Genomic DNA, 23,057 nt, shown 5'->3' with positions numbered 1-23,057 from the left:
AATACAAATTTAAAAATACAGTATAACGGGCCAGGCACGGTGGCTTAACCTGTAATCTCAGTATTTTGGGAGGCTGAGGAGGGCAGATTACTTGAGATCAAGAGTTCGAGACCAGCCTGGCCAACATAGCGAAACCCCATCTCTACAAAAAATGTAAAAAATTAGCTGGGCGTGGTGGTGCATGCCTGTGATCCCAGCTGCTTGGGAGGCTGAGGCACAAGAATCGCTTGAACCTGGGAGGCAGAGTTTGCAGTGAGCCGAGATTGTGCCACTACACTCCAGCCTGGGTGACAGAGCAAGACTCTGTCTTAAAAATATGCATATACAGTATAACAACTAGTTACATAGCATTTATATTGTGCTAGGCATTGTAAGTGATCTATAGATGACTTAAAGTATACAGGAGGGTGTGTGTAGGTTACATGCAAATACTATACCATTTTATATCAGGGATTTGAATATCCACAGATTTTGATATCCTTAGGTGTCCTGGAAGCTGAATATTTAGGAATGATTGTACACATATCACCAAAATCTTTACAGAAATAAATTATCTATCATGTATAAAATTATTTTATTTTATTTTTTTAATAGAGGCAATGTCTTACTTTGTTGCTCAGGCTGGTCTCAAACTCCTGGCTTCCCAAAGTGCTAGGATTACCGGGAGGAGCCACCATGCCCAGCCAAAACATTTTAAATGTAGAAAAGACCAAAGAAAACAAAATTCTACCACTTAGTGATAATTAGCTTGATGTCTGTCTGAATATTTTGCTATGTCTGCATGCCGGGGAAAGATTCTTTTCTCATATTCAAACCCAAACAGGCTCATTCCACACATACTACTCTTTCTCTTATCGTGACATGGTGGCCTTCTCTCTAAACAGACTGGTTTCTTCATGGCGGCTCCACAGTGCTCCCGTCCTCTATCCCTATCCCTGGCAGGTCCCAGGCCTCTACAGGGATGTAGTGCTTTGGGTCTGAGGTTGTTCCTCCTCATCCTCAGAGTGGGGCTGTGATCTGTGATGGGGCCATGGCTGCCTTCAGGGACCCTACCAAACAAAGCCGCACCCAGGCACAGAAATACTCCAGAGCTCTTAAATCAAGGGGTGTGTGGTTAATGGCAGCTGTCTGTCTCTGTCCGATTTGATTGTAGCCCTTTCAAAACCAACTGAAAGTTCTCCCAGCCCCAGATGCTGGCCTGGTATTTCCCTAACCCCTAGGGGCTCCAGAAATCACAATAAAAAATGAATAGGTAGGTGCCTGGCATTTTGTAGGTCATAAAGTGCCTCCTTACTTTTATCCAATTTAGAGCCTTACAACAAGCCTATAAATTAGGCAGAGCAGGTATTTATTATCCCCATTTTATAAATGAAGAAACTGACACTTGGAGAGGTGGAGTGACTGACCCAGTATCTTCCCTTATTTTTCTACCCTTCATAGTCTGGCCGTCTCCAAATCCCACTAACAACCCAGCTCAGGCATCAGCTCCTCTAGGGAGCCTTCCCTGACCCCCAACTTCCACCCCAGGCTGGGTTAGGTGCCCTCCTGGAGGCCCCACAGCTCCTGGCCTTCCCTATGATAACTGTAGTGCCCCTGCCAGGCGATAAGCCCTTGGGGCTGTGATGGGTCTAGCTTGTCTACATTCACACTCCCCAAGCATTAGAAAAACATCAATAGATGGTTGCTGGGGTGAAGATCATTACAATGACTAAGGCAGGAATTATTCTCCCTCTTTTACAGATGAGGACACTGAGTCATAAAGAAGACTTGCCTAAGGAGCCTATCAGTAGCGGGGTCAGCTCTCCTTCTTTAGAGGTCTGGGTTCTTTTTCTCCACTGCATCCCTTGTTGTCTGCAATCTTAAACTCCAAACCATTGCTGGAGGCTTGTTTCTGATTTCTCAGGCAGGTCTACCTGGTCAGCCAGGTGTGAAAGGGAGGTTGGCAGGACGGGGCTCTGACTGCAGTGGGCTCAATTCCCCAGCCTGGGCCAACACCCTGGTGCAGGCTTAGGAACAGCCACAGGAGTTGCCCAGTTATTGAGCACTCCATGGACCACGCCCTGTGCAAGAACTTCCTTGCACTTCTTACTTCATCCTGTGGCTGGGGCCGTTATGATGCCATTTTGCAGGTGGGCCAGGAAAGACACTGGCCCAAGGCCACTCAGTGTCTGAGATGGGGCTAGAAGCCAGGGCTGCATCCCTGGCAGCAGGCAGCCCCAGGAGTTTGCTGGCACCAGAGCCAGAAATAAATGCACAGTCAGAGTACAGGAGACAACTCTCAGGGGACCTGCAGTGTGGGCAAAGCCCCAAACTCACCTCCCACCCAGGGCTGGCTGGAGGGACAAGACTCTTGGGCCGAGGGAACACATGCCTGCCCCTGCACTGCCTGTGGGCAGGGTCATGCCATTTGCCAGGCCCCTACAAACTCCAGGCTCAAGGCCAGGCTAGATGCAGCTGTCATATCAACCCTGCACAAATGCTCAGCTCCCGATTTCTTATTTGAATGAGACTTCACATATCTGCTCCTGACTGGCTGACAGATGCTGAGCAAGGCCCCATCTCTTGTTGGGCCTTACTTTACCTATCTGTGAAATGATGCCAGGAGTGGGGTGGCTGGTGGGGGGAGGGACTAGGTTTGGGGGATGGTATCTTAATGGAACCCACCAACTCTGACATTCCAGGGATGGATTACAGGCAGCAGGGGAAGGTGATTAAGCCCTGGACACTGGAGGCAGATGACATAGATTGAATGTATGATCCTGGGCTAGCTACCCAACTTCCCTGGGGCTCAGTGTTCTCATCTATAAAATGGGAATGATAGTAGAAAAAAGACTGAAAGTAAATGTTCATATTGATTATGTGGGATGAGAAGAGGAGAAGATATGGGTAATTTATTTTGTCGGTCTTCCTGCCTTTTTCTAAAATTCTCCATTATCAAATGTTTATAATTTTAAAAATGTATTTTCTTTGTAAATTAACTTTATGAGATGTCATTTACATACAATATATCCATTTTAAAATGGGAGAAATAATAAGTAACAGTATCTACCCTATAGGTTGTTATGGGGATTGGGTTAATGTATATAAACTATTAGATGGTGGTAAGAAGTGCTAATTAGTGTTTGTTAAATAAATAAGCCCAGGGCCAGCCTGACTTCCTCCTCATCCTCCTCTTGCTCACCTGGCCTGGACCCCGACCTCTCCCCTAGCACCGAGTTCACTGCCCAGGTCCCACCACAGCACTCCAGGCCTGGACTATTTCTGCAGCCATCTCTCTGCACCTGTCTTCGTCCACTGCTGCTGCTACAACAAAATACCATAAATTGGGTGCTTTGGCCAGGTGTGGTGGCTCACACCTGTAATCCCAGCACTTTGGGAGGCCGAGGGGGGCAGATCACGAGGTCAGGAGATCGAGACCATCCTGGCTAACACTGTGAAACCCCGTCTCTACTAAAAACACAAAAACAAAATTAGCCAGGTGTGGTGGTGGGCACCTGTAGTCCCAGCTACTGGGGAGGCTGAGGCGGGAGAATGGCATGAACCTGGGAGGTGGAGCTTGCAGTGACCTGAGATCATGCCACTGCACTCCAGCCTGGGCGACAGAGTGAGACTCTGTCTCAAAAAAAAAAAAAAAAAAAAAAAATTAGCCAGGCATGATGGCGGATACCTGCAATCCCACCTACTCAGGAGGCTGAGACGGGAGAATCACTTGAACCCGGGAGACAGTGGTTGCAGTGAGCCGAGATCGCACCACTGCACTCCAGCCTAGGCGGCGGAGCGAGACTCCATCTCAAAAAAAAAAAATGTGGGTGCTTTATCGACAACAGAAATGTATTTCTCACAGTTCTGGAGGATGGAAGTCCAAGACTGAGACAGTAGATTTGGAGTCCGGTGAGGGCCCACTTCCGGGGTCATAGAACAGCGCCTTCTTACTGTGTCCTCATGTGGTGGAGGAGGTGAGGGTCTCTCTGGGGCCTGTTTTATAAGAACACTAATCCCATTATGAGGGCTCTGCCTTCCTGACCTAATTCCCTCCCAAAAGCCCCACCTCCTAATACCATCACCTTATGGGGTAAGATTTCAACACATGAGCTTTGGAGGAACATAAATATTCAGACCATAGCAGTCTCGCAGGAATCACACCAATATTCCAGTCTGGCCATGTTGCTACCCAATTCAAAAGCCTTCCATGGCTCCCCCTGACCCTGGCTGAAAGTCCTAGATTCTCCATGAGACACAGTTTCAATAAGCCACGTAACTTTTCTGTATCATTGTTTTCTTAACTGGAAAAGAGGGATAAAAAGAGTAGCTCCCTCATACACTCGCAGGATTCCATTGTGAGCATGGTGGGGTACACAGTCTAGCCCAGGGCCTGCCTGCTCCTCTCGTCCTCCTCTCCCGCCATCACTCTGTTCCAGCTCGCGCTTCTCTGAACATGCCAGGCATGGTCCTGCCTCAGGGCTTTTGCCCCAGCTGTTCCCTCCACCTGAATGGCTGTTTCCCCAGAAATGAGCCTGACTCACCCCTCTCCTCCTTCAAGCCTTTGCCTAAAAATCACCTTCTCAATGAGGCCCCTAGCCCACTCTAGTTAAAACTGCCCCCTCACACACCCTAACCCCTCCTATGTTCTATTTGTTTCATCTCATTGATCACTGATTTTATTTATCACCTATTCATCTATTTTATTTATTGTTTTTCATCTGTCTTTCCCCCCATCTGATTGTAAGCTCTTTGGGGGAAGATCTTTCTGGTCTATTTTGTTTAATGTCAGTGCCTTCCCCCTTTCCCCAGCACTTAGAAAATACCTAGTACAGGTCAGGTGTGGTGGCTCACATCTGTAATCCCAGCACTTTGGGAGGCCGAGACAGGCGGATCACTTGAGGTCAGGGGTTCGAGTCCAGCCTGGCCAACATGGCGAAACACCGTCTCTACTGAAAATACAAAAACTAGCTGGTGTGGTGGCACGCACCTGTAATCCCAGCTACTCAGGAGGCTGAGGCATGAGAATCACTTGAACCCAGGAGGCAGAGGCGGAGGTTGCTGTGAGCCAGGATCATGCCACTGCACTTCAGCCTGGGAGACAGGGCAAGACTCTGTCTCAAAACAAACAAACAAACAAACAAACAACAACAACAAAAACAAAACAAAACAAACAAAAAAACTAGTACAATGTAGGTACTTAATAAATACTGGCTGAATGACTAAATGAATGAATGAACACAAAGCACTTAGGACAGAATTAGGCAGGTGGTAAACACTCAATGAATGTTAGCTATTATTATTACTATTAGTGATTCTTCAAAGTGAGGCTCCCATGTCCCTCCTCCTTGACTTCTGCAAGCTCATAATCACACCTTCCTTGTCCCCACCACACCCTGCCGATCTCTCAATTATAGTAAGGAGCACACCACTCTTTAAATACCTGTATATCTTTTTCCATTTAGGCTGAACGACATGAAATTGCCATTTTTTTTAAGTCAAAAAAAGTCACATACTGGCCGCTTCATGTGGTTTAACCTAGTAAGTTTCCCATAGCAGCCTGCAGACCCCCAGGAGGCACAGTTTGCCCACAGAAGCAAAGTCACCTACTCCTGGTCCTTCAGACCAGGTGTGATTGCAAAGCACGTCCAATCTGTTCTGAAGGAGGCAAGGCACGGATTATAGACTTAAAATACAAGAAGATTCTGCTGAATTATTTTCTGGACCTCCTGAGATTTGATAGAGAAGATAAAAACACACCAAATTCTAAAACAATCCAGCTTCTGGCCATTTTGAAATAGCAAAGGTTTAGGGCTGAAACCCCTCGGTGCGGAGCTAACTGCCTGCCTCTAAGGGGATTCATTTAATGAATCTCCTTCCAATCTCGGCTTTGCTACTGAGATTTGTTCATTCTAAGAGGTTGGCTGTCAGAGCTCAAACAAATTCAGCAACTGCTGAATCTACCCTCATTTCACAGATGGGGAAAGTGAGGTCCAGAAAGGGGAACGGATTAGCCCAAGGTCACACAGTAGGGTAGAGGAAGACTTCATCCTGGAATCTATGTCTGCTGACTTTAGTCTCATGGTCTTTCTTCTGGATTAAACTGTTTCTATGCTGGCCAGACTCCCTTAATGTAAACTTCAGTGCCACTATTTTTTAAGCTGTATTTGCCAAATGAAATGTTTATTAAGCCTCAGATAAAACACTGAACACTTCTTCACTAGACGGCAACTTCTTTCTTTGTTTTTTTTTTTTGAGATGGAGTCTTGCTCTGTCGCCCAGGCTGGAGTGCAGTGGCACAATCTCGGCTCACTGCAACCTCTGCTTCCCGGGTTCAAGTGATTCTCCTGCCTGAGCCTCTCGAGTAGCTGGGATTACAGGCATGTGCCACCACACCCGGCTAATTTTTATATTTTTAGTAGAGACAGGGTTTCATCATGTTGCCCAGGCTGGTCTTGAACTCCAGATCTCAGGTGATCCGCCCACCTTGGCCTCCTAAAGTGCTGGGATTACAGGCATGAGCCACTGCACCCGGCCAGAAGACAACTTCTTATAAATAACAGCACTACATAATGTCTCTCTCTCTAGTTACTTCCTTAGGATAAAGTCCCCAGAGTAGCCGGCTAAGGGCAAAGGGCAAGTATGGTCATTTGCATGATAACAGGCTGCCAGATTGCCCTGCAAAATTAAATGCCACAGGCGAATCCCTACAGCCTTGCCAGCACAGTTTCATCCTTTTATTTTTATTTTTGCTAATTTTACAGGAATAAATACAGACTGCTTTCATTTATTATATGTTATGTGTTTTTTTGGAGAAAAAAGGGCACTCCAATCTTGGAATCAGGATCCCTGGGCTAGGTTGCTGGTTTGCTGTGTGACCTTTGCCCAGTCACATCCCCTCTGGGGACAGGGGATGCCTATCTATAAAATGAGGGGGGTGAATGAGATGAAGTCTTAAGGCTCCTTTCAGCTCAGACATTCCATAATTCCATGGTGCGTTTAAAAATTATTAGCAATTAAAGTCATAGCATGACTTTTTAATAACCAGAATCTGCCATGCTCTTAAATCAGGCCAAAAAGGCTTGAATTAGGCAAGCAGGAAAACAGGACCCAGATTATACATGTGTCGAGATGACAGGAGACCCAGGTAGCACTTAAGCCTGTGCGACGGAGCTGGGCTCATGGGCCAGCACGTATACTTTGTCTGCTTTTACGAGGGGATAATAATACTCATTTGTGGTCCAGTTACCAGTCCTGTGCAGCTCCGCCATGGCCACAGGGCAAGGTCATAGGCACTACTTCAGCCCTAGAATTCCACAGACTTCCCCCAGGTTCTGCTTGAATACCTGTGATGACAAAGAGCTCACTATCTGTCCAGGGGCCTCCTGCCCTCTTTTGGCTGTAAGAAAATCCCTGGGTGCGGGGCAGGTCATGAAGGGGACAAGAAAGACCAGGAGGCTGAGAAGTGATTCCTAGAAACAGCTCCCTCAAACAGGGCAGGCATCAGGGAGGTGGAGATGAGGCTCCATGGGGCAGGAAAGTCCTGCAGAGGGGCTCCGGCTTTCCTCACTCCAGACCTCTCAGACGGTCCCCAGGAGGGGCAGGAAGCTGGGGAGACACATTGCAGTCCTAATGCACAGGTGGGTTCTGAACAAGCCCCAGGAAAGCGGAGGCCCCATAGCCTGCTCCGGGGCAGACACCTCGGCTCCGTCTTCTTGCCTTGGCTCCCTGGGATCTGATGGGAGAAACTGCTGGGCCTGGGGCTGCTGGGTCTGGAGGTGAGCATATTTAAGGGACCTGATCACTGCCCCAGGGTGAGGGAGGAAGGGTCAGAGGTTGTTTGTGTGTCCAGAGCAGGACCAGCAGGAGAGGCAGTGACTGGGTAGCAGATTCCAGCTTGGTTTACAACTAGTGAGATCCCTATCACAAGGAGTGTGCAAGGGGGCAGCAAGACCTTCCAGAGGGGATCTTACAGAGGGGCTGGGCCAGATGCCATAGGTCTTCTTTACCTAGGGAGCCTGGGACCACAGTCCCTCAGACCTGTGCTCTGCCCCATCCCTTAATGCCACGCAGACACAGCACTTGGCCCTTTGGCACTGTCACCCCTCTGAGGTCCAGGCGTGGCCGCCAGTCAGCCCTTGTCACACCAGCTAGTGTGTGTCACACCTTATCACACACTAGCTCTGGGACACAGAGCTAGGCACCAGCACCTGACCCGGGTGGGGAAGGGGAAGGAGCTGTCCTATACCATTCTAAATCGAGGTCCTACGTGGGGCTGGTCCAGGCAGTCGTGCCGCCAGGAGTCCAGCCACCTCCAACCTAGGGCTCCTCCAGCCCCAGACGAGTAAACCCTCTTGGCGGGCCGGCTGATGCCCCACCTGCACGCCCAGGCCGGCTTGGCGGGGACCCGGAGATGCCCCCACCCCACCGTTTCCTGTACCAGGAAGCTGAGGCCCAGCAGGTAACGCAGCCAAGAGGGGAAGGGTCCCGACAAGAGTCCCATGGAGCACCCGGGCCACAGCAGGGGCCTGTTGGGACCAGCTGGCCGCGCCCAGAGTGAGCTTCCCTCACCCCGGGCAGGAGGGGTGGGCGGTGCAGACAGTGCTCAGGCGGGCAGCGAGCCGTCAGGAGCCCAGACCTCCGGGCGGCCCCTCCCAACAACCCCGCCAGAAGGGGGCCACCAATGAGCCCGCTATCCTGACGCGGAAACTGAGGCCTGGAGAGGAGCAGTGCTTTGTGCAAGGTCACGCAAAGGGGCTGAAAGCCAGGTCCCCCGCGCGCCAAGCCCCGCATCCCTCCCTCTCCGGGAGCTGCAGCCGGGGGGGCGCAGCGCGCACGTCCCGCCCGACGCCCCCATCGCGCAGACCGGGAAGGCACAGCCGGCGGCGCGGGGCCGCCCTACCTTGGTGACGGCCGCGCAGGTGGTGGTGGCGGTGGCGGCGGCGGCGTCCAGCTCCGGCTCCGCGCTCCTCGCCGCCCGCCGACTCCCCGCGCCCAGAGCCGCCGCCGCCTCCCCGCTGCAGCCCGGCGGGCGGGGCCGGAGGGCGGGGCGGGGGCCCGGCCCAAGGTCCACCCTCTCGCCCGCCCTACGGGTCCGCCCTGGCTACCCTTTTCCGCCCCCACGACCCCGACCGCGCTCCTGGCTCCCTGGGGCGGGTCTCGGGGCGCGCACACGTGCTGGAAACAGGCGCGCACACGCCGCAGTGACTGGGGAGGGCTGCCGGCCACCAGGCGGAGGCTGGGGACAGGCAGAGCCGCCGGCCCCACGTCCCGCCGTGCCCTCGCTGCGTGGTGCGGGATGAGGAACCTGACCTCCCAGAGCCTCAGTTTCCCCCGTGGTGAAATGGAGACAGTAACCGCGTCGGCCTCTTAAGGCTGTTTGAGCACTGGATGTGACGATCCCGGCCAGGTACAGTGCGCGCGCCGAGCCCGGCCGGGGAAGCGCTCCTTTCCCCGAGCAGTTACAGCGGTTACCGAGGCTTCCCCGTCCGCAGGGAGGGGAGGAGCCGGGAGAGCTGCTGGGAGCCGAGGAGGACGCCCTTCCTTCTTTCGGGACCATTGGGGCCGCTGCTGCCAGCCTCGCCGGCTGGGGAGCCCTGAGGACACTAGACAATGGGGAGGCCCTACCTTTGGGTACCACCCCCACCTAACACTACTGAGCCACGCACTCCTCTAAGCGCCTTCTGTTCATTACCTCCCTTCACTGTCACACAGGCCTATGAGGTTGATACCATTACTCACCTATTTAACACAAAAGAAAGCTGAAGCACAGAGAGATTAATTACCTAGGTTAAGATCACACGGCTAGTCATGCAACCCCAGGCAGTATGGCTCCCACGGCTACTAAGCTAACAGCCACTCCACTCCACACCACGTCTCTGAAGTGCTCTTGGTTTTGTTCAGTAGAGACGGGTTATCTTGAGGGCCTTGAACTGCTCCGTGGCACATAGTAAGCACTCAATATATAGTTGTGGAGTGGATAACAGAGTACACTGTTACTACTTTACATATCTGTATCCTTTCTTCTAAACTTCTAATAATAGTGGCTTTATTTAGCCACTATTATTACCTCCATTTTACAGATAGGAAAACTGAGGCTTGGAGTGGCAAGGTACTTGGGGAGCTCTTGATTCTCTCCTTAGAATGTGACTCAGCTTTCCTAGTCCACTGCACCACTCCCCTGCCCAGAGCTGGACGGGCTCCCTGCCTACCACCCAAAGCCCAGTGTGCAGTATGGTCCTGAAAACCCCCACCCTACAGCTCTATTCAGACCTTCTGGAGCTAGACTGCCCAGCAGGTAGACTGAACGCATGCTTCCGGTGTTAGCGTGCAGGAGTTGGGTATCAAGCATATGGATGGCCAGGCGAAGTGGCTCACGCTTGTAATCGCAGCACTTTGGGAGGCCAAGGCAGGTGGATTGCTTGAGCTCAAGAGTTCAAGACCAGCCTGGCCAACATGGTGAAAATCTGAAAGTTAGCCGGGCATGGTGGCATGCGCCTGTAGTTGCAGCTACTCCGGAAGCTGAGGCAGGAGAATCACTTGAACCTAGGAGGTGGAGGTGGCAGTGAACCAAGATCACACCACTGCACTCCAGCCTGGACTACACAGTGGGACTCTGTCTCAAACAAAACAAAACAAAACAAAACAAAACAAAACAAAAAAACGAAACAAAAATCATGTGGATGAAATCAGAACATTGTGAGAATTCTTTATAATCATGGTTTGGTTTTTACTTGAATTACAGCTGGACGGTAGGCACCCTGGTCTTTGCCAGGCTAAGGCATCTGAATATCTTTGTTGTTGTTGTTTTTGCACGGTTTTGCTGTGTCGCCCAGGCTGGAGTGCAGTGGCACAATCCTAGCTCGCTGCAGCCTCCACCACACAAGCTCAAGCAATCCTCCCACCTCAGCCTCCTGAATGGCTAGAACTACAGGTGCGTGCCACCATGCCCAGCCAATTTTTCTATTTTTTGTAGAGATAGGGTTTTGCCACGTTGCTCAGGCTGGTCTCCAACTCCTGGGCTCAAGCAATCTGCCTGCCTTGGCCTCCCAAAGTGCTGGGATTACAGGTGCGTGCCACCACGTCTGGCCTTGAATGTCTTAATACACTTAGGGCTTGGGCCAGCATCTCTGGTGTGGCTTTCTGCCTCTGCCAATGCCACTCGCCTTGCACTCTGACATCTCTGAGCCTTTGCTCTGTCTGCAGTTCTCTTCCCAAATCATCATCTCCCTTGTCTAAACCCACTTATCCTTCCAGGCCTAGCCTTCCTAGATGTCCTATGGATGTGCCCTCCCAGCCTTGCACCTGCATCTTCCTACCCTGTGCCACAGCAGTTGGTGGCTGGAACTGTTTGGGGAACAGCTGGTTTGACAGAGACATCTCTGGGGGCTGTGGGCATATGGACCCATAAGCCAGAGGGAGACCTCTGCAATGAACCTGGGACCCTTCCTGGGGTTGCTGTGGCTGGGGAGTGTCCTCCTCTCTTGCCCCTTCCCTCCCTCTAATCCTGGTCCAGATGCAGGATTGCACACAAGGGGAAACTGAGGCCACAGTGGGCATGACCTACCCAGGATCCCCTAGCTAGAAAACCACATAGCAGATCTGGTTCCAAAGTTGGGCCCATCTCCCAGCATCTTCTATTAGGCCTTAGTGTGGATTGGGATGGGCCAGGAAACCTCCCTCTTCCTTCCCAGTGCACCCACATGGCTGGCTTTGTTAATCTTCCATATGTGGGTAAACATCTTGTGCAGGACCAGAACATATGTGTGTGTGTGGTGGGGGTGGGGGGCAAGTTCTCCATCTATCTGCCCCACATGAAACTTTCTGTACGATATGGCCCCATGTCCATGGGGGAGGGGCTTGAGAAAGAATGAGGAGACAGCGCCTGGGGGCTGGGGGGGGTCTGTGTTTGGAGGATAGTAGCCTTGAACACGGGCAATCTCTGGAAGTGAGTGAGCACTTCTTACGTTAGGGGTTGTTGGGAGGGGGGCCTTCCACCTCCTTTGACCCAGTCCCTTTATTCTTAGGGATGTTGCCCCAGGGAGGTTCCCTGGGTAACTCCCTTTTCCTCTCCTATAGAGCAGGTTAGACCACAGCTTGCTGGGGGCCTAAGGCCTGGGGAAGGCATGCTTTGAGCATGAGGTCCTATCCCCTAGGGTGGGAAGGTGGGGCTGAGAGGGATCAGATCCTCCAGCCCTGGAAGGCAGCAGCCCCGGGGGAAGGGGGCGACAGCTGTGGTGCGGGCCAGGAACCTGACACCAGGAGTGGGCCCCAAACACCCTCCAGAAAGAGCAGGGAAGGGCGGGCAGGCACCCCAGGGGCAGCAGCAGCAGGCACAGATGCTCTAGGGTGGGCCCACTGGTCCCTGCTCAGCCTCCTTGCCATGTGGGTATCATGCTTCCCTTGTTGTCTCTGATGAAGGGGAGAAATAGTGCTACAATCCCAGCTTGAGGCAACCATGAGGAAATTCTTCCTCTAGTTTTCCTTGGCTTAGAACTATCTTCTGAGGGTATCCCCAGGAGGCCACAGGCCAGGCATGCCCCTTCCCCAGGTCCTTGGGGAAGGTGTTCTAGGTTCCAGAGGAGGGGTAAGCCGGGGGAGTCCTCCCTGGCTTTGCATTAAGGGCTCTAGGCTTGAGCAGGGCTCAACCAGTGGCTGTGTCACTTTGGATAGGTTAGCTAATGTCTCTGAGCCCTGTCTACTCATTGGTAACCTGAGCTTGGCCTGGGTGAGTTGATGCTGCAGGACAGGCAGTTCTCAATCCCAGCTCCCTGTCAGGGCCTGAGGAGGCAGTTAGCCCTGTGTCCCGTGTCCTGTGTCCTCAACGCTTCCATGTATCAGAATGCCTGGGCTCCACCACAGGCTCCAGGCATAGGACCCTAGCACCGACATTTTTTAAAAGCTACTCAGGTGATTCTTTTTTCTTTTTTTTTTTTTTTGTGACAGAGTTTTGCTCTTGTTGCCCAAGCTGGAGTGCAATGGCATGACCTCGACTCAACACAACTGCCGCCTCCCAGGTTCAAGCGATTCTCCTGCCGCAGCCTCCCGAGTAGCTGGGATTACAGGTGCCCACCACCATGCCTGGCTAATTTTTTGTATGTTTAGTAGAGACAGGGTTTCACCATGTTGGCCAGGCTGGTCTGGAACTCCTGGCCTCAAGTGATCCACCCGCCTTGGCCTCCCAAAGTGCTGGGATTACAAGAGTGAGCCACGGCACCTGGCCTACTCAGGTGATTCTAAGGTGCAGCCAGGTAGGAACCAGAGGTTACATTGTGCTGGGTCAAATACAAAGTACCACCCACCTCTCTCCACAGGAGGGGAGGGAAAGAGCACAGGCACTCAGCTCTGAGCAGAGCTTCTCCTTTGCCTGGGGTTGGGGGGATGTGGGGAGATGGAGGAGAGAGGAAGAGAAGCGGAGAGGAGGAAGAGAGGGAAGAAGAAAAGGGGGGAAGAGGGGAGAAAGGAGGAAGAAGGGAAGGAGAGGAGAATGGGGAAGGAGGAAAAGGGGGATGAGGGAGGACAGGGAGGAAGGAGGGGGAAGGAAGGAGGGAAGGGGAGGTGGGGAGGGGGAGGGAAGGGGAGGGAAAAAGGTAGAGGTGGGCTGCCATTTACCCAGTAGCCCCTGTGCCCATTGCCTGATTCTTTTTTGATTGTTGTTGCTGAAGAGGGAATGTGGATTCCAAGACTAAAGGCAGAGGGACCCCCTGGGCCAGAGCTCCCAGGCAGCCTTGGGGCTTTTGCAGGCCTCAGGGCCCCACAGGTGGTGTTTCCTTCATAAGAGGGCTGCTCAGGCCGGGCGCGGTGGCTCATGCTTGTAATCCCAGCACTTTGAGAGGCTGAGGCAGGCAGATCACGAGGTCAGGAGATTGAGACCATCCTGGCTAACATGGTGAAACCCCGTCTCTACTAAAAATACAAAAATTAGCTGGGCTTGGTGGCGCATGCCTGTAATCCCAGCTACTTGGGAGGCTGAGGCAGGAGAATTGCTTGAACCAGGGAGTTGGAGGTTGCAGTGAGCCGAGATTGCACCACTGCACTCCAGCCTGGCGGCAGAGGGAGGCTCCGTCTCAAAAAAAAAAAAAAAAAAAAAAAAAAAAATTGGGCTGCTCGTTCCTGTCGGTGGCACTTTCCTCTGTGCCAGGCTCCAGGCTCTGCACCAGTGTACCTGCTTTAGCCCTCCTGGGAGCCCCATGGGGCTGGACCTCTCGTCATCCTGATGACCAACTTAGGGGCGCAGTATCCAGCTTGTCCAGGGTGCAGCTGGGACCCCCAGGCCACCCTCATGCCACCATCACACTTCATAAACAGTTTGGTGGTGAAAGGGCCTCAGCAGATGAAAAAAGTTTAGCAATGAGAAAGGCAGTCAAGCCCCAATGCAGGGCGTTCACAGAAAAGCGGGGCCCTCGGGCCAGCCAGGAGCATACGTGGACAGGGAGGAGAGGAACCCTGAGCGTCTCCTCCCCGAGGCTGCACAGGTGGTGCGATGTAGGGAACTGGCAGCCTGGTGGGCCAACCCCTCAAATTCACACCTGTGGGTGACAGTGGGGCTAGGGACCAGCCAGGGCCACCACGCGGCCTGGCCATGGTCCCCAGTGATGGGGAAAGCTTCCTCCCCAGCCTGGATGGGAGCCTCAGATCAGAGCCAGGAGGTTCCAGGGCAGCATCCCCTAATCCTGGGTGGTTTTCCAGAGAGGAGGCTTCCGTGTGAGAATCCCCCACGCCCAGTCCTTCATACCAAAGACAGCCAACTCAAGGCTAGGCCAGCACAGACACAGGTTTTGCTGAGAAATGAGTTGCCAAAGTCACTGGTATGGCCTTGACCCCCTGCCTCAGGTGGGGAGAGACTGAAGCCTCTATTTGCTGAAGAGGGTCCTGGAGGAGCCTGATGCTGGGCTGGGGCCACAGTGGGTGCTGTGACGAGCCAGCCCTGGCTTGCGCTGCAACAGTCTCCACTTGCCACCTTCTCCTATCCTCCCAACCACCCATTTTTCAGAGGAGAGGTGACCCTCCGTGCCCCAGCCTACGAAGTGGGCAGTGGGAGGTCACAAGTGGGGCACCAGACCCAGGGCTCTCTGCCCAATCCCCACACCAAGTTCCTGGTGGTGGTGCACAGGGGGTTTCCCTGGGATCCCCCCAAAATGGGCTGTGAGCAGAAAGGAGGGCACAGGGGCCGGGCTCTGGAAACAGGCTTCAGCACACGGAGAGTGTCCTGGAATGCACACCCAGGCAGCACTGAAAAGGAGTTGCTACCCAGAAAGACAAAACCCTAACATCTCAGGGAACCAGGCAGGGGCTGGCTCTGCAGACGCTCACAGAAATAGCAGCCAGAGATGCCCTAGGCTGGAAGCCTGGTGGTGGCACACCCTGGCACCGTGGGCCCATACAGGAACAACTGGTAACTGAGAACTGTTTAAGTTCCAAAGCTTATAAATGATTTCCACCATTTACATTGTTTTATATTGATATAACCTAGAGAATGTTCCAGGTTACCCTATAGAGGCAGTGCTCTTGCTTGTTTACATGCCAAAGTGCTCTGTGGAAGAGGTGACAAAAGGGTGGCATCCCTGGGTAAGTAAGTGCCTATGAAGAAGTAGCCCAATCAATGGCTTCGCAGCACACAATGTCCCAGTGGGGAAACTGAGGGCCAGAGAGGGGAAGGGACGTGTCCAGGGTCACATGGTGATGGGACACCCAGGGCTGGGCCACTGGTCCGTGCCTGACCTCCAGTGGGTCTGCCAGCCAAGGGTGAGGAAGGCTTTGGGGAGGGGAGGTGGCCAAGTCAGGCTTCCCCCTCCACCTCGTCCTCGCTGGCGCAGCCCTCGGACATGGCTCTGCGCTGGGATGCACGCCTCTCCAGGTACTCAGCCTTAAGCTGCTCCAGCTCCCGCAGCTCAGCCTCCAGCCGCTCCCGGTGGAGCATGCGCAGCTGCCGCAGCTGTTTCATGCGGAAGGGGTTCATGTCATTGAAGGCGATGTTCATCAGCTTCCTGGGAGGAGGGCACAATCAGCCCAGAGCACGTCGGCCAGAGTCGCCCTACCTGGCCGGACAGACATCCCCGCATTCCTTCTGCGCTTGTGGCTGAGCCCTGACCCCCGCCCTCAGGAGGAAACAATGAATAAGATGATTTCCACCCACAGAGATAGGTACTGAGGCAGGAGGAAGATCAGAAGAAAGACACCTAACCCAGCAGGGAAGGGCTGGTCAGGGAAGGCTTCTTGGAGGAGGTGACATGTGAGCTGAGTTTTAAAGAATGAATAAAAGGTGACCAGGCAAAGAAGATAGTGGTGGTGGAAGTGGCAAGGAAGCATTCTAAGTAGAAGAAACTGCAAGGGCAAAAGCCCGGAGGTGGGGTTGTCCTAGGAACTCATATAATTCTGTTTTCCAGGATCACTGGCCATGGGTGTTCAGGGTAGGGGAAGGTGGGCAAAAAATGAAACTCCGTGGAGGCCTCAAATGCCATGTTAAGGGGGCAGACATATCACTCAGACAGTCAGACTTCCCCAAAGATTTCTAAGCTATAATATGAGCATCAGCGTCACTTACCAATCTCTACTTGGCAAACATCAGCCTCCCCTCTGCTATGTGTCCTGGGGGTGCGTGAGTGGTGGGAGTGGCAGGGGGTGGGGGGTCCTCACCGGCTGTTGGAGATGGTCTTGGTGAAGAAGCGCAGGTACTGGTAGATTTCCAGGCCATTCTGTAGCCTCAAGATCTCCTTCTCGTTGTACTTGAAAATGGCCAAGGCATAGCGAAACACCACCTGGGGGTAGAGTGGGGGCTCAGGTGGGGCATAGGGGGCCAGGCAGGTCATCCCCGGAGGGAAGGAATGTGACAGACCCGGGCAGTATGGAAGACCCTGGACTGGCTGCAGAAGTTGAGGTCTGGAGGCACAATGTGCGGGGGAGGGCCTCCAGGGGGCTGGGGGAGACTGAATACCCCAGGGGGGTGCACAGCTTGAAATCTGGGGATTTGGACAGAGTCCTGGCTCTAGCCTGTCTTGTCCCATGACTGTGGGTGAGGCATGGCCCCTGTTGAATCTCATGGAGTTAATTTGTATCTTTACGTGGGGCTTTGGCAAGAATCAGATGAAATGACAGGCCAGACGCGGTGGCTCATGCCAGTAATCCTAGCACTTTGGAAGGCTGAGACGGGTGGATCACCTGAGGTCAGGAGTTCAAGACCAGCCTGGCCAACATGATGAAACCCCATCTCTACTAAAAATACAAAAATTAGCCAGGTATGGTGTCACATGCCTGTAATCCCAGCTACTTCGGAGGTTGAGGCAGGAGAACTGCTTGAACCTGGGAGGCAGAGGTTTCAGTGAGTGGAGATTGAGCCACTGCACTACAGCCTGGGCGACAGAGCAAGGCTCCATCTCAAAAAAAAAAGAAAGAAATGAGAAATCTGTGGGTGCTTTGTAAACTGAGGTGTAAACTAGGGCTGAGTTGGGGGACCTGCCCAAGGTCTCTGGGCAAGGTCAGTACAGAGCTGGGTCCAGACCTGAGCTCCGGTCTCTTAATCCAAGGCTTAGTCCAAACAGGAGGAAGAAAAGGAGGGCCCAGGTGACTAGGGGGCAAGGACAGCATAGGGATGTGCCTCTCTGATCATGGTCACGCCTCCTCTCCACGGAAGGGAAATCCCCCAACTTTAGGATATATCTTAAGAAGCAGAACCACTACTTCTCATACACGCAAAGCACTTTACAGTTGACAAAGCCATGCTCTCAGGAGATGTTCAACAGCCCTGACAAGTAAGCATTGTCTTCCCGTTCTCCAGGGGCGGAGTCAAGACCCAGATGGGTGAAGGGACTTGATCAGGGGCCCCCTGCTCATCCCCTGGCTGCACCCTACCTTCGTCCCCTCGTACAGGAAGGCATCCCAGACCCGAAGGAGGATGTTGCTAATGAGACTGTCCGCAAAGACCACGAGAAACCAGTTGAAGGTGATGAGGGAGAGATCCACGTGGTGCTGCCCCAGGTGGGCCATCAGCCTGGGCAGCTTCTCCGAGAGCAGGTCCTGGAGCACCCGCTGGTCCACCTGGAAGCCAGCAAGAGGGCCTGTCATCTGCAGCCCCAGGGTAGGGCTGCCTCCCTCCCTGCCCGGCCTTCCTACCCAGTCAGTTCACACAGTCCTGAAGCTGCTCTGGGCAGGTCCTTTCCTGCCCAGGAGACACCTCGGGGAGCCAGGGCCCAGTCTAGCTGGGAGTCAGGTACAGCATCATATCACTCCGCTGCTCCTAACATAGGCCAGAGTCCTCTGGACTCTGCAGTGGAGCTGTGTGGGCTGGCACGTTCTCCACCCCCTCACCCATCTGAATCCCTTGAGCCAAGCAGGAGCTCAGGGGCTAGCTGATCCTCCTGGCAGTTCAGAGACACTGGTCTCATGCCCAGGGGCCTTGGCGAAATGGAAGCTTTGTCTCTAGGCTTACATCAGCTGACACCCACAGCCCCTTCTCTATACCCAACTTGTGCCTGACAGCTAAGATGCTAGGCTGATGTCTGGTCCAGGGACAGGTGTGTGTGTGTGGGAAGACATAATGTCCTGCCTCGCCGGACATCAAGGAATCTTCTCAAAGCAGGGTGCTCCTGGCGACACTGGCCAGTGACCTCTTCTTGTGACCACTGTCATGCCACCGTCCTTGTTTCACTGGATGGGTTAACCACTCTCAGCACTGGCTCCAAGACATGGTTCTTTTGTGGTTCTCCTCCTCCCTCTGTGATGACTCCATTTTAGTTTCCCCTTGCTTTTCCTTCCTGGAACTGCTGGTTGCTCAGTCCTCTCCCCTCACTTACGTCCTCTTCCAGGCATTAGCGTCAGCTGTGGCAAACAGCCAGTAGCTCCCCTTATCCCTCACCCAGAACCTTGGGTCATCTATGGAGGCCAAGTGTCCAGTTCAAAACCTAAGGTAACTCCCCAAGTCTAAGATGCCATTGACCTACTTAAGGATTTATGGATGAACTGATACAATGCCAGAAATTTACTTCAAGATAAAGCAGGAGGAGCGGATGGGAGTTCAGAAGAAATAACACTGGCTCCCTGGGTTGATAGCTGAAGCCAGGTGACGGACACATGGAGGTTCATTATACTATTCCCTCTATTGTTTTGAATGTGGGAAATTTTCCATAATAAAATATGAAAAAAAGGGTCATATAACACACATCAATTTCGGAGATGTTAAGATGTAAAAATTAAATATGTACATTTCCTAACTTGCCTTGCAACTAGGGCAGCCATGAAATAGTTCTGACCAGTAAACTGCAAGTAGAAATTGCTGGGTCAGGGAGCCAGCTCCTGGTGTTCACCTTCTGCTTCTCCTGGCCTAGGCCATGGCCACAGTGCTGGAGGCGATGCAGCCATTTTGTGACCAGGAGGTGATGGGTGTGAGGACGAAGGCCACATGCCAGAGATGGCAGAGCAGGGAGCTAGGAGCCTGAACCCTGCGGTACTGCCTTGTCTTTCACTATCTGAGAAAAACAATCCCCGACTGAAGCTGTTGTTAGGTTGGGCTTCTCTTCCATGCAGCCAAATGCACTCCCATAGTGCAGAGGGAGAAATGGAAGCCTGAGAGATTCCCAACTTTCCTGAGAGTCACAGGCTTCTAGGAACAGCTCTGAGGCACTGCCCTACATGGCTGCCAAGTTCCCCCCTTTCCCCACTCACCTGGGATGCCGTCAGCGTGTTGCAGTAGTAATCAGCGGGCATGATGGTCTCCACAATGGCCACCAGGCACCAGAAGGCGCTCTCCTCCTCCTCTAGGACCAGCAGAGCAATGGCCGCCAGCCTGGAGTAGTAGGGAAGGCCTGGAGTGATTACAGAAGCCGTGGCCCTGCCAGGCAGCACATGGCAGAGGTGGCTTCCTAGGTTCCAGGGGGAAAGTCCTTCCATGTGAGCATCAGTGCAATCCCACTCCCTAACCAGATTGGTGCTCCTGGCACCTGGGGTGAGACAAACGCTCTTTTGGAGAGGATGACTGGTGATTTCCAGAGCAATGGGGATCACTTCAGAGCAGGAGCTCTGGAGTCAGGCTGCTTGGGTAAATCCTGATCTTGTGGCTTCCTGGGTAGCCTTGGGCAAGTTACTGAACCCCTCTAAGCCTCAGTGTCATAATAATCACAGGACTGTTTTGAGGATGAACAGAGCTCATTCAGTGCCCTACACAGTGCCTGCCACACAGTCAGCTCTTTATAAATGTTAGCTATCCTCGCCTTAGTATTCACAGGCTTTGAGACCTTGGCAAGTACGCTAACCTCTCTGGGCCTTGGTTTCATGATCTGTAAAGTGAGATTAACAATATCTATCCCCCCGGGGCCATGAGGCGTCTTGAGACAGACCTACTGTGCCTAGCTCACTGCCTGGCATTTAGGAGGTGCTCAATGCACATAGCTTTTTTTTCTCCTTTACTTCCCCTCCCCACCAAGTTAGCATAAGGCTCTAATGAAATCATGGGTAAGAAACAAACAAAAACCCACAGGGCTGAGCAGGGAAGTCTTCTTGGGATAAGTACTGTTTTCTCTACTTCTCCCATCTTCCCTGGCAGCTCTCATCCCGGGCCAATCCAAGAAGGCATTTTCCAAAAATGTCTTCCAGGGACTACTGGTCTCCCAAGATGCTAGGTGAACACAAGGTTCTATATTCAAAGATATCTGGGGAATGCTGCACATTCTAGCTCCTGAGAGGCTTATGACGCACACTGTCTTAGTAAAGCCTCTGAGAAGTCCTGTGGTGACAAAACCCTGTGTGGCTGACTCTAACCCAGGGTCGCCCAGGGGGTCCACAGAGCCCCTGCTGTCCATTGCACCCATGGGGGCCTAGTAGAATGAACGGTCCTCAGAGGACCCTGGGGAGATGTCGCTTTAGAAAGCCTCTCTCTGGTCATAACGAGCATTTAAGGAACACATTCCCTCATCCAGATATTTATGCTTCTTTGGGTTCTCTCTAGATTGGATTCATGACCTCCACCTTCTTTTGAGGCTCACAACTCTTAGAAACATGGTTGAATCTCAAAAGAAAAAAGAAATATCCCTTCTCTTTCCCCAGTAGACTGGGAAGGAATTTCTCCCAAATTTGGTTCAAATAGTTGTACAAAACCTTCCTAAGTCGAAGCTGAGTGGATGAAGAGAACAGTCACAGGTCTCCTGGGGTATAGGAAGCTCTGTTCTCTCAGAGCTGGTGGGGAGGGACCTCCATAGGTCACTGAGTTCAAGGATAGCAAACATGAGATACACTGGCCTCTATTCTATTCTCTTTGTCTGTGCCCAGGGCAGACATAACTAACTGATCATGGCAGCATTCCCTTTGTCTAAGCCCATGGTAGACATAAGTAATTGATCACAGTACTCTTTCCCACTGAGTCTGAAGGCTGCCTCAGAAACTCTCTCAGCACAGGGCTCCAGGCAGCTGCTTCCTACTGGTCATCTCTGGTCTAGACACACTCCTTATTGCAGTGGTGGAAAAACCAAGGCTTAGAAAGAAAAAGTTACCTGCTCAACATTACATAGTCAGTTGATGACATTACATAGTCAGTTGATGGCAGAGTGGAAATAGAACCCAGGGCTCCCAAAGTCTAGCCCAGTGCTCTCTCCACTCTACCCCACCCTGTTTCCCCTTGGCCTTAGGATGGCCTCGGTCTAGGGAGTTAGCTGCCAGCATCGGTTTAGACTTCGGCACATGTTAAAAAGTCAGTTATCTGAGGCTGGTTGCTAGGGCTTACTAACTGCTCAGGGGTATGGCTGAATTCGAACCTAAGGCGTTTAGGGCCCAGGTAGGCTTGCAAAGAAAGGAGTGTGTTGATGGGGGAAAAACAAACCACTTTTAAAGCACTGTACTTATTTTCATAGGTTTAAAACATTTGCTCTAAATTAGCATTAGACCATCACTAAACAAGCTGGATTTGTTGCCTTAGAGGCAGGGTCTGTCAACTTGAGACATCAAACATGCAGTTCTTTTTCTTTTCTTTTCTTTTTTTGAGACAGAGACTCACTCTGTTGCCCAGGCTGGAGTGCAGTGGCATGATCATGGCTCACTGCAACCTCTGCCTCCTTATCACCTCAGCCTCCCGAGTAGCTAGAACTACAGGCATGTGCCACCACACTTGGCTAGGTTGTTAGGTTGTTTTTTGTTTTTTGGTATTTTTTGACAGGGCTTTGCCGTGTTGCCCAGGCTATCTCAAACTCCTGGGCTCAAGGGATCCACCCACCTCGGCCTCTCAAAGTGCTGGAATTACAGGCGTGAGCCACGGCGCTGGGCCCACACATGCAGTTCTAATGGCTACCACTAGATGGCAAAGAAGACATGTGTCAGGGACCCGCAGGCTTGGGTTTAGAGCCTCCAAAAGAATACATTGCACTTGCTACATTTGAACAGGCTTTCTATTATAAGTAACGTTGTCTTTTTTTGAGATGGTGTCTTGCTCTGTCACCAGGCTGGAGTGCAGTGGTGCGATCTCGGCTCACTGCAACCTCTGCCTCCCTGGTTCAAGTGATTCTCCCGCCTCTGCCTCAGCCTCCTGAGTAGCTGGGATAACAGGCGCATGCCACCACGCCCAGCTAATTGTTGCATTTTTAGTAGACACAAGGTTTCACCATGTTGGCTAGGATGGTCTCGATCTTTTGACCTTGTGATCCGCCCGCCTCGGCCTCCCAAAGTGCTGGGATTACAGGCGTGAGCCACCGTGCCCGGCCTATTACAAGTAACTTTCTATTTTAAGCAGTAAATATTTACATGAATACCAATTATCTGCACTTGCATATCAAATTTAAGTAAAAATACTATTCAGAGAAAGATATTTTAGAAAACCCGTCTGGGGGCCTTCCGCCTCTCTTGGTCTTAGTTGTCCCTTCTGCACCTCTCTGTGGCCTGTGTGCTGCCTCCTTCCACACAGGGAGAAGCTTCTCTCCTTCTATGAGGCTTATCTCAAGTACCCCTCCTGTTATAGGATTTTTTTCTGCCCCTTCAGCACAGGTTGAACTCCAAAAGCAGGTCTCGAGAAGGTTACATCTACATAGGAGAAAGGTTTCTGGGAGGCTTCAGCACAGCCTGTGACTACTGCTATTTGGAGAGCAGGTTGTAGAAAGGACTGGGTT

The 23,057-nt window shown here is 52.3% G+C and overlaps 2 protein-coding genes across 4 annotated transcripts in view; both read right to left on the bottom strand.

The window, feature by feature from the left end:
- CORO2A (coronin 2A) overlaps nt 1–8,965 on the bottom strand; it is a 72,567-nt gene extending 63,602 nt beyond the window's left edge. For both annotated transcript variants that reach the window (XM_003260545.4, XM_030795564.1), the window contains exon 1: nt 8,882–8,965. The gene's annotated coding sequence lies outside the window, so the exon portion shown is untranslated. The remainder of the gene's footprint in view (nt 1–8,881) is intronic.
- A 6,422-nt stretch (nt 8,966–15,387) lies between these two features.
- The window catches only part of TBC1D2 (TBC1 domain family member 2), a 56,711-nt gene continuing 49,041 nt past the window's right edge, over nt 15,388–23,057 (bottom strand). For both annotated transcript variants that reach the window (XM_004087009.3, XM_003260546.3), the window contains 4 exons: nt 19,636–19,756; nt 17,827–18,012; nt 16,615–16,736; nt 15,388–15,965 (listed from right to left, as the gene is read on the bottom strand). In XM_004087009.3, coding sequence (XP_004087057.1) covers nt 15,758–15,965; nt 16,615–16,736; nt 17,827–18,012; nt 19,636–19,756 — 637 coding nt within the window. In that variant the 3' untranslated portion in view covers nt 15,388–15,757. The remainder of the gene's footprint in view (nt 15,966–16,614; nt 16,737–17,826; nt 18,013–19,635; nt 19,757–23,057) is intronic.

The sequence above is a fragment of the Nomascus leucogenys genome, chromosome 1a (genome assembly GCF_006542625.1).
Source record: "Nomascus leucogenys isolate Asia chromosome 1a, Asia_NLE_v1, whole genome shotgun sequence".
In the NCBI taxonomy this organism is placed as follows: domain Eukaryota; kingdom Metazoa; phylum Chordata; class Mammalia; order Primates; family Hylobatidae; genus Nomascus; species Nomascus leucogenys.
The sequence above is the reverse complement of the archived record's forward strand: the minus strand, read 5'-3'. Positions and strand labels throughout refer to the sequence as shown.